The 12,144-nt window shown below is 36.5% G+C and overlaps 1 protein-coding gene across 1 annotated transcript in view; it reads right to left on the bottom strand.

Moving 5' to 3' along the window:
- The window catches only part of lrp2a (low density lipoprotein receptor-related protein 2a), a 117,128-nt gene that overhangs the window by 33,400 nt on the left and 71,584 nt on the right, over positions 1 to 12,144 (bottom strand). Inside the window, 5 exon segments of the mRNA XM_048194618.1 lie at positions 2,386 to 3,052; positions 4,732 to 5,027; positions 5,749 to 5,950; positions 8,053 to 8,184; positions 10,091 to 10,210. Of these exon segments, the coding sequence (XP_048050575.1) occupies positions 2,386 to 3,052; positions 4,732 to 5,027; positions 5,749 to 5,950; positions 8,053 to 8,184; positions 10,091 to 10,210 (1,417 nt within the window).

Here is a 12,144-nt window from a genome sequence, read left to right as displayed (position 1 = left end):
AATAATTCATGCATATTCATATAATTAGGCCTATAATATTAATTGACAATATTAAACTTTGCTTTTAAATTAAAATAAATAAAATACATGCATAATATATAAAGCTTTTAAACAGATTAAGCTTACATGTATTCTTTTGAGCTCTTTGTGAAACTATATTAATTATTTGGTCTATTTGTTTGATTCACATGCATTGATATAGTCAGATATTTTCTTTCAGCTGCCTTCTCAAACTTTCACTGCATCAGTGTTTATTCCTGCTTTGTAAATGTGTTTAATTTCATATTTTTCATAACGATCTTTTAATCTTCAGAAGAGAAGTGAATTGCGCGGCTCTCTCGCGAGAAGTGAATCAAGCTGACGTTCTCCTTGTTTCGTGTGATTGGCTGTTGGCCGCACGTGTCACACTTTCAGGTGCATGCGTTTGCAAATTCTGGATTAAACCTGAGTTGACAGAGAAAGTTTATACCGAGCGTTGTGCAACAGTTGATCCTGATCTAAACCAGGTTGGATTTATCAACTCCAAAACTACTCTGAAACTCTGAGTTTGTTCAACTAGATTCATGCAACAGGCCACTGTTCATCACAGAAATCACACCTGAATTCTACAACCAAACTCACTCCTGAAAAATTCAAAACAAATTTTAAATAACACAAAGTAGTTTGTACAGAACCAAACTAAACAACTGTTTATTGTTAACAGTAGGTGCACTGTATATTGGCACAATATCTATTACATCTAAATTAATCAATTATTTGATTTAGTTTTTAGTGTGGTTCAAGTTTATTATCCTTTTAAATACTATAGACTTGTTATATTATACTCTCTCTCTCATATAAATATATATATATTTGAATAAAAAGTGTTTTCTTTACCAAGAAAGTGGCAAGATGAAAACGTCTCGGGTTACTTGTGTAACCCTGGTTCCCTGAATAAGGGAACGAGACGCTACGTCATATGACGTATCGACAGCTCCCATAAAAGGGAACCACTATTTTCTGTTTCAAACTTTCACATAGCATCTTTTGGTTATAAAAACATTAAAAATTAAAATCTACATTTTGATTTTAAAAGGTTTATTATAAAAACTGATTATTTTCCCCCCAAAACGCAATAAATCCATGACACATTTTTTTTTAAAAATGCAATTAATCCATCAATATAAAAGTTATTTTTCATATTGAAATTACACAACAAATTAAGTTGTTTCACATATACTGTATGACAGCCTCTGAACTTTGTCAATACTAATCATATATACAGGCATTTGACTAAAAATAGCCTACAATCAGTCGTTGCTCCCAAAATGAATGCCACCGGCATTTTTCTTCCTCCTGACTCACAACCGCAGAAACCACCACAGGTTCATCACTGCCGTCAAAATTATTAATTTTTCTGTTTTTGTTGATTACAAAGTACAAAGTAGATAAGGAAAACTAGGAAGCCGGCTGTATTCAGAGCGCCGCCATTACTGTTTACAGTGCGTGGAATGGTGCGCTGTGATTGGTTGAGCGGATATATAGCGTTCTGCAGAGAAGGAAGACTGTCGTTTGTCGTGTTTTGGAAAAAAGGGGAGGAAACATGGCAGAATAACACAACGGATATCGCAATTTTGTGCAAAATTAATAAATGACTTTTCAATACCGACCAGATACAATACTGATTTTGGCAGAAACTCATTTTTTTTAAAATGGCGTTTAGGAACCAAACTCTTCATATATATATAATATACATGCCAAATGATACATTTATTTGCACCAAAATGCAAGCTTTTGAACGGATTCTCAAATACCTCTGATTGGCCGTTGTGTTCACACGCTCAACAGATTTGTCTGTGATTGGCTACAATGATCAATGCTTCAAAAACATGTTGTAAATAGACAGAACGCTTACACAGATACACATGAGAGCGTTTGAAAACAGGCATCTATCAGCGGATCCATAATATCTCCACCTGCTTTCAAATGCTCCAGTGTGTATCTGTGTAAGCGTTTGGTGAAGAGCGTCAAAGTCAAAGATGTCTATTTACATCATGTTTTTGAAGCGTTGATCATTCTAGCCAATCATCACAGACATATCTGTTGAGTGCGTGAACATAATGGCCAATCAGAGACATAAATTTCAGTACCGACTTGGTACCGAAGTCGGTACTTTTGACAAGACTAATCTTGACTACACATGGTTTTATAGTTGGTTATAGTTCACTGGTTGCGTTTAGCATTTTTTTCCCCCCACAATCCTATCAGAATGCACCAGTTGGCAACTACAGATTTAGGCGACTCACTCCTGTATTTATGTTTTACAACTAAAATTTTGCAATGTGCACACGGTCGCAGTTATTTTTCCATAGCTCTGAAAATTCCTTAAATCATTGGTACACTCACCCAAACTTCGGATGCAGCACAATAGCTCTGGGATTCTCAAAGCAGTACGTGTTATTAACATCCACACAGTGTTCTGCTAACTTCCTCACAAACCGCCCATCCAGCTCCGACACTTTCATGCAGTCGAGAAAGCTGTCGACCCAGTACAGCTTCCTCCCGACCCAGTCGACCGCCAGGCCTTCTCCATGCAAAACCCCGTTCACCACAGCTTCTCGGCCAGTTCCGTTAAAGAACATCCGCTCCAGCACCCTCCGGCTCACGTCAATCCAGTACAAGCGTTTGTCCACGCGATCGAAGTCCAGAGCGACCACGCTGCTGAGGCCTTGCAGAATGAGCGAATAGGCCTCGCCATCCGTAGAAAGATTGCGCAGATAGTAGCGATTGCTGAAGATCAGGTACGGGGTGATGTTGCTGTTTTGCCTGCAGCTGCGGCCATCGGGTTCACGGAGGAAGCCTGGCGCGCACTTGCACACGTACGAGCCCATGGTGTTCTCGCACACCTGACTGCACACGCTGGGCGTGACGGAGCACTCGTCCACATCGTCGCATGTTTTGTTATCGGACATGAGACGGTAACCGGGACGACAGGTGCAGATGAAGCTGGTGGGCGTGTCGGTGCAGTTGTGGTCGCAGTGGTGCATGGACGGGTCTGTGCACTCATTGATGCCTGAAACAATAAAAAAGTCTATTATGCTCACCAAAGCTGCATTTATTTGATCAAAAATACAGTAAAAACTGTAATATTGTGAGATATTATTACAATTTAAAAGGACTGTTTTCTATTTGAATATATTTAGGGGCCAAGCACTGCAGGTGCGTAGGCACCTATTGTATCCATTGGCATTCTTATTCTTATTCTTCTGTTTCTTCTTTTTCAGCTCTGGAAGTCTATGGCGGGCCATAGAACAGCTTGTGGAAAACTTATGAAATTTGGCACACAGGTAGAGGACAGTCTGAATTGTCTCCATAGCAAATTTGGAGTCTCTATCTCAATCCTTCTAGCGCCACCAACTGTCCAAATTTGCACTCATGTTTATGTTAATAACTTTTGAACCGTAAGGGCTAGAAACAAAATTCTTTGTTTCGTCAAATTTTTTCATCTGATTCCTTGGCTCAAGATGATTCAATTGCACCATATGATATCATTTTCCATCATGAAAATATTCCCGGCATTTATAATTTTCCAGAAAACCTACTTTTTCTAACTCCTCATAAGCCGTTGCTCCAATTTTCACGAAAATTGAACCAGATCATCTTCAGACCATGCCGACAAAAAGTTGTGGAATTCAAGTTGATTTGTTAAACTGATTAGATTTTTCAAAAAACGTGCAAACGAATTTTGCGTAGAGCTTGCGAAAATAGACGTAAGGCTCTATCTCCTCAATGCTTTTTCGTATTCAGACCAAATTTGGTACATGTCATCACAATCATGACCTGAGGTTACAATCTGCATTTCGGCGCAGCACCACCTACTGGTCTGGAGATATGAAGTGGCTATATTTGCTTATAACTTCTAAATGGTTTGTCCAAAAATCATAGTGGTCTTGTTAGATTCGGGGCATTATGCCAAGTCAAATGATATCCAATTTTCCCATATCGGCTATTTTTGGCGTCGGCCATTGTGAATTTTGTAGTAAAATGCTGTATTTCCTGATCGCATGAATGGATCTTTACGAAACTTGGTATGGGTCATCGGCACAATGCTCTGAAGGAGTCTGAGAAGTTTCGGACCAGCACCACCTAGTGGTGAAAAAATTATTATGGATGTATATTCACGGGAGTCCACTTCTTGGATTCCTGAATCCTTGCCGAGTCCAACAATACCAAACATTGTTTGGTACATGGTTAGGTTTCGCCTTGTGGTTAGTGCAACATTGTGATTTAGCGTTTAAACAACATGCGCAAATATCTTAGAAACCGTTAGTCCGATTGAGACGAAACCTTCAAAAGCTGCAATCAGATCAGTCACAAATGAATTATTCAATGTGTTTTGCGAAGCAATTCAACAAGTTCACTGAAAAGAATCAGTTCATTCACAAATCTGACATCACTATCACCTCTCGGAGCAGCTGACGATTTCTTCAGTGTGAATTAATTAATGATTTTATGAAATGTAGTGGAGTGAAAAGTACAATATGATGCTTTGGAATGTAGTGAAGTAAAAGTAAAAGTTTCCCAAAATAAAAATACTCTGATAAAGTATAGATACTTCAAAATGTTTTAAAGTACAACAAAGAAAAAAAAAAAGATGAAAAAAAAAGACTTTGTTACTGTCCACCACTGGAAACAAGAGCCAGTCCCCTAAATGAAATCTATTCACAAGTGGTCACATGACACAGTGCTTACCACAGCCTTTCTCGTCACTGTTGTCGTTGCAGTCATCATTCCTGTCACACACCTCGCTGAGCGGCACGCAGTTCCCGTTGTCACACCGGAAGTTTCCAGGTAGGCAGGTGGGCGCTGGAGTCCTGCACAGGTGATCCAGCTCATCAGATTCATCCCCGCAGTCGTTGTCCCCATCACAGACGAAATCCCGCGAGATGCAGCGCCCGTTCTGACAGGTGAACTGGTGTTGTTGGCATGGCTGATAGGTGCAGCCCTGTTCATCACTGCTGTCTCCACAATCATTACGACGGTCACACCTAGTAGACACAAAACGCACAGCAGGGATTTATGAGAGAAACTGCTGTTTATTATTGGAACCAATTGGAACCGATGTTTTTATTGGAACCAAAACAATGTTTTCATCAAGTAAGCCTTGTAAAAACACTGTAAATTCATTATAAACATATATAAAAAAAAGAGGATCAAATGGTTGGTATTGAAAAATTCCTCTTTCATAAAAAATTTAATAAATAAAAAAATTATTTAAAAAATACTAAAAAAAAATTAGAAATTTAAATACTATGCATTTTTATATGTATTATATTATTATTATTATTATTATTATTATATCAATGTATGTAAATTACATTTTTATGTATTTTTAAATTACATAATTATATTTAAATAATAAATAAAATTAATTCCAATTATAATACAATGCATTTTCTATATTTATTATGATTATTATGATTATTATTATTCATGATGATTATAATAATAATAATAATAATAATAATTGTAGTTTAATGGAGATGCAGTTATGGCGTCAAAAAAATAGAACAATATTTAAAAATCTGTTCTGCATATTAGTTATCAGAAATTTAAACATTAAAAAATCTGCATCATAAATAAAAAACAATATTTGTCTCTTCCTATAAGCTTCTCAAAGTGGCTTGTCTACACATAAATTGCCTATGAGGAGACTGCATTCTTTGCTTCTCTTACAATATATCTGCAGCCTTTAAATGCAATCCTAACCTGTAGGAGTTGCGGATGCAGAGGCCGTTGTTGCAGGCAAACTCGTTGGCGGAACAGGACCTTCGAGTGCAGTTCTGGTGCTCATCGTATGCGTCCGAACAGTCGGCGTCTCCATCACACACCCAGTCCCGCGGGATACACTTCCTCTGAGGAGGCCTGTTATTTATACAGGTGAACTCTTGAGGAGAGCAGGTGCGATTGGCTGTGTGTTTTGAGACAAAAAAAGAGGCCAGAATTAAAAAATTATACAATTTTGTACAACATTTATGTTCAAATCGACGTAATAAATCTGTAAATACATAGTGTAGCTTGGAATTCCATTACGGTTCTGTAGCCAAACCTTGGGAGCTGCCTACCTTGACAGCATTTTAGGGCATCTCAGGTTCCAAAGCAAAGGATTCTTCTATATTATTGATCTATTAACTATGCCATCCACATTCAATCCTTTACTCTTACTGTATGTCAACAATTATCTCATTTGTGTCTATTTTTACTTCTCCTATGGACATTTTTGAGACTTTTTTGACTGAGAACTCCATTAAAATTACTCATCAGCTATGAAAGAGCAACCTCTGGAGAACTGGAGAGAACAGAGAGAGTTTAAGAGCTGATCCAGCGAGAGCAGCCAGCTAAGACTCTCACAAAGCAGTGAGTGAGGCAGGAGAAATTAGGAATGCAGACTCCTTACACAGAGGCTTCAGACCTCAGCCATCCAACCACCAGCACCCTACTACACTGACGGAGACGAGAGAACAAAAAGGAGGAGGAAAAAAGGTGCAGAGAGGAAGGACTAGAGAAGAGAGAAGATACAAGAAGACATAATGTAGCCAAAAAGTCAAGTAAGAAACAATAAAGGTGTATGAGAACATTTGGCACTGACCCAAGCAGGGATATTACTGTTAATGTTAACTAAATGTTAATGTTTGTAATGGGTGTGCCCTCATACTGCATCATGTGTGTATGACCGGTTATAAATAAATGGATATATGTGGGGAAAAAAGAGGTTCAAGTTCGCCAGAGAAACCGAGTGATGTGTGTGTTTTTCCTTTGCATAATTTAATATTAATATAACGGTTATTTTTAACGCAAATGGCTGCAGCAACAAAAATGAAGCTAAAATAAAATTCAATTCAATTCACATTTATCTGTATAGCGCTTTTCACGATACATATCGTTTCAAAGCAGCTTTACAGAGAATGCATGTCAGCATTACAATTTAAAGAATGCAGTTAACTAATAATGTAATAATTTAGGCAATTAATTTACAATCACTGTTAGCAGTTTAACTGAAGGTAGAAGCAATGAGCTCCTGGAAAAATGAATTACATTAACAATAATTAGGATATATAAATAAAACAGAAATGTTTACTTGGCAACTGACTAAAATTTGTTTAAAATTAAGCACTAAAATTACTAACTGCAAATAAATAAAAACTAAAACTGAAATTAAAATAAATGAAACATAAAAAGTAATAATAAAAAAAAACATTATTTTGAAGTAACTTGTTTAGTTTGTTTGCTGTGATTGAACAGGTGGTCTGGGGTTCATAACTAAGAATAATAAAAAAAAAAAATGAAAAAAGTTCATCCAAGATGGCAGATGAAGTGAGAGTAATTTAGACAATATTAAACAATATTTTTCATGTGGACTACATTAATACATTTCATTATTAAAATAAGATCTTCATTATTTATTAATAAATAAATAAATAAATAAATTAGTGTTTACAAATAAGTTAATACATTACATTTATATATATATTAATTTATATATATTATAAATGTATAAAAATGTATATAAATGTATATTATACATTTTATATATATATATATATATATATATAATGCAATGTATTAATTTAATTGTAAACACTAATTTATTATTTATATATAGTATATATATTTACACACATACATAATACATTCTTGCATCTCGTGTGTGTTTGTGTTTATTATACACAAACAGTCACAAGAGATGCAAGAATGTTATAAATATATTGTAAATTATTATATTATATTATTACACACATATACATATATATATATATATATATATATATATATATATATATATATATATATATACATATATATATTAAAAAAATATAATAATATAATAATTTACATTCTTGCCTCTTTTGCAATAACTCTGCAGCTGTTCTGTGTGTAAAGCTTTGGTGGTAAATCCAAAGGGACAAACGTTTTAATAATACATTATAGCAAAAGTACAATGTGAAATGAGACCTGTACCAGTAAGAGAGGGGGAGTGGAATCGAATTCAGGTTTGAACCGAGCAATACTGACCACAGTTGTGTCTCTCGTCCTCGTCGCTCATGTCCCCGCAGTCGTTGTCTCCATCGCAGATCCAGGACGAAGCGATGCACCTTCCGTCATCGCAGCGGAACTGCTCAGAGTTGCAGGTCCTCACCAGGGTGGCTGTAGGGGTCAGACACACCGCAGTGAGCCACGGATCAAGAAGCAGCAGAAGAGCGACCTGCCCGAGGGCCATGTCTCACTTTGACCTCAGAGGGAACTAAGGAACATGCGGCCTACGTAATCCATTTAACCATTAAATCCCATCCTGAACAGCCAGAAACGTGGCTGAGTGCTTGGATTCCACAGGCAGAGGAATTCTGGGAGAGAATAAGCATTCCTCTCTCCAGTGTCCTGCTTGAACAAAAGGCACCGAGGGGTGCTGTGATTAACGGGGACAAAAGCGAGAGGATGGGGCAGTGTGTGTGAGAGGAGGGGGCAGAGAATGTCAAAGGAAGGGCCAGTGTGTGTGTGAGGGCTTTTCTGCTGAACGTCACTTTGGAGGAATGTGACACACAATAGAGGGCTGGACTGAGCACTGGCATCATAGACACACACCCAAACACAACAGACAGTTAAAGGCACTTCAGATACCACTGAAGTGTCATTCGGAAAAGCTAACCTTTTTCACATTATTGTAGCTTCTAGTTATTTGATGTTATTGGGCTTGCCTGTAAAGTAGCACGTTTTAGTTTATAATACTTATATTTCCATATATCAGACTTTAAGATATGCCCTTGTATTGTAAAACAAACAAACAAACAAACAAAAACCTATAAATTATAGTTGAAACACTTTGGCTTGAAAAAAAAAATCTTAATATCTTGGACATCCCAAAAATGGCAACACCCACACCAAAGTAGTGAAATAATTTAAAATTCAACCCTATATTCACTTAACTGTGATAAATGAAAATTATCTAACACATTACCATTTAGAGTTTGGCGTCAAAAAGAAAATATTAATACTTTTATTCAGCAAGGATGTGTTAAATTGATCAAAAGTCACAGTAAAGACATTTATAATGTAATCTCAAATAGATGCTGTTGTTTTGAACTTTCTATTCATCAAAGAATCCTGAAAAAAAAGTATTTTTCGGTTTCCACAAAAATATTAAGCAGCACAACTGTTTTCAACATTAATAATAATAAGACGAAATGCAGCAAATTAGCATGATTTCTGTCATGTGACACTGAAGACTGGAGTAATGATGCTGAAAATTCAGCTTTGCATCACAGGAATAAATTACATTTTAAAATGTATTTATTTAAAAATATTTATTCTAAATTGCAATAATATTTTAGAAAATATTATAAAATATATCATTTTTTTTATAAAAATAAATAAAGAAATAAAAAATAAGAAATAAAAAATCTATTTTTGGGACATGAAAATGCATTGCATAGCAAGAATCACCGATATATCACTTCAGTTCTTTCTGATTCACATATATAGGCTACTGAATAAATGAAAGCAAACAAAATTATAAAGCAAATCTGTTTTGACGTAAAGATCTAAACATCATAAATAAAAACTTGCATTTGTATGGTCATAACATATACACTACATACGAGTAGAACCACTGGATAAGAAGCTCTCAGACTCAGCAAATTGCCACAAACATGCTGGTCTGAATTACTACAGTACATTTTAGTTCTGTTTCTGCCAACTGAACCAGTTTCTTGCACACAACATCAGCCTCATCTTTCCACTTTTTAACTGAATGCATCTTCAGTGGAGCGTAACAATAGGGGTGGGGGGCAACATCATTTCCCTACAACTTCAATTCCCTCTATCACCATGGTAACCAATTAGGCAGGATACCTATCATTAACACGCCACCCAGAAACATGGCCAAAGGTTTCCTTTGATAAACACAGCTTTATACTCGCAGTTTCCACCAGTAAAGTGGTTCAAACAGAGTCCAAAATGAACTTTTTTCCACATATGCTGGATATTCATCATATAAAAAAATATACCGGCATATATATTTGCCATTCAAGTGTATATTGTTATGTTTAGTACTTACTGCAGGTCGTGGGCTCATCAGAACCATCATTACAGTCTGTACCACCATCACAGTACCAGTGGCCGGGAATACAGCGTCCGCTCGAACAGCGAAACTCGTTTTGGGAACATGTAGATGTGGCTGAGGAGTGAGGAACACGGTCGGTCAGAGATAAACCAACACTAAAGTCAACTAAACAGATAAAGGTTAAATCAATCAGTCAGCCTCAGATGGCAGACATGGGTCATAAACATTATGCAAAACAGGGTACAAACAATCATCAAACCAGAAAGCCCAGAAATAACTGTTCCTCAGCGGCACCAGATGGAGCCGCTCACATACATGGATCACTAATTTAACTGAAATTCCAGAAAGGGCAAGTTGAGCAACAACTTTGGCTCAAAAAGCAAAAGGAAATGATTCTCTAATGTATTTTGAGCTGTTAAACAGTTACTCATCTAATTCCACACTAAAACAGAAATAAACAACTAAAATGATTATACAGATTTTTCTGATGGTTGATTAATTGATTCATTATTTATTTATTTACTTATTATTACTACTCCTTGTCACATTTTCCCTTTGTTTTGTTTTCATATTGGAACTTCAGTCACCTGGTTCCTGTGTTCCCGCCAGTTATTAGTTGCCATGGACACTCATTTAAGGATCACACCTGTTAGTCTTCAAGTTAATCATCACTGTGTATTTAAGTTCCTCATTTCCTTCAGTTTGTTGTCTGGTAATGTCTTATGTTACATGCTGTTACGTTGCCTTCTTTCCTGTGGATTGCCTGAGTTTGTTTTACTTAGTAAATACTTTTGTTTTTGAACTTTTTGCATCTTGATCATGTTAGGGTGCGTTCACACTTGTAGTTCGGTTCGTTTGGTTCATTTGGTCCGGACCAAAGAAGAAAAAAAAACATTTAGTCCTGGTCTGATTAGCATTCAGATTGGCAATTTTATCACCGAACCAAAAGATACCGAACCTTTAGGCTTTGGTATACATTCACAACCTGAATTTTATGACGTATTGCCTATTCTGAGACGGAACTTACCGAACATCCAAAACGATGCTGTGTGCTGAGATAAATACGCTCGTGTATGTGTGTGTAGCATGCATGTGATGGTATTTTGGCCAGCTGTGAACTCGTGAAGAGCTTATAAAATGTGTAAAGTAGTCAAAATCTGCTGCGTGGAGACGCGCGTCTGATGCCTGTGATGGTCAAACTCGAGAAAAACCGACATACGTGAAGATTCTGTTCTTTTTAGGGTCTCATCTTCCTGTTTTTGGTTCGTTTACATATCTTTGGTCCGTGTTGCGTTCGTATATCATTCAAACCGCACCAGAGTTCAGACCCATCTTTTCAGCAGTCTCGGTCTGCTTGTTTGGTGCGCACCAGGGTTCGGGTGGCAGCGTTCACACATGTTCAAATGAACCACACTAACCGAGCAATTGCACCAGGGTTCGTTTGAATCGAACCAAACAAGACAAGTGTGAATTTGCTACATTACACTACAACTACATTCCATTTGTCACATTTTTTTGTCATATTATCTACCTTGTAATGTAGCATCTAACTAAAATAGAACTATTATATTTTTGTCATTTTGACAATTATATTTTCATAATTTATTATTATTAAAATATTAGTATTTTATTATAATTTAAATTTTTTATATTATTGCATTCAATACAACATTATACACTTTTTAAACACAAATGCACTTGCACTGCGATGCACCACGCATTACGTAATCATGTTGGAAAGGTCACGCGTGATGTACCGCGGTAGGGCGAAAACATTGTTTTGACATTGTTTTACATTTTTGTTAAAGGCTGTTAGACTTAGTCTTTGCATGTTCGCTTTGAAAACACTTGTTCGGTACCTACGTCACGCATGACCTTTCCAACGTGATTACGTAATGCGTGGCGCAGTGCAAGATGAGCATTTGTGGTTAAAAAGTATATAATTTTTTATTTAAAAAATAAATAAATGACCGATCGTTTTGCTAGATAAGACCCTTAGTCCTCATCGGGGATCATGTAGAGCTCTTTGAAGCTGCACTGAAACTGAC

Source organism: Megalobrama amblycephala, linkage group LG6, assembly GCF_018812025.1.
Source record: "Megalobrama amblycephala isolate DHTTF-2021 linkage group LG6, ASM1881202v1, whole genome shotgun sequence".
NCBI classification, from domain to species: domain Eukaryota; kingdom Metazoa; phylum Chordata; class Actinopteri; order Cypriniformes; family Xenocyprididae; genus Megalobrama; species Megalobrama amblycephala.
The sequence above is the reverse complement of the archived record's forward strand: the minus strand, read 5'-3'. Positions and strand labels throughout refer to the sequence as shown.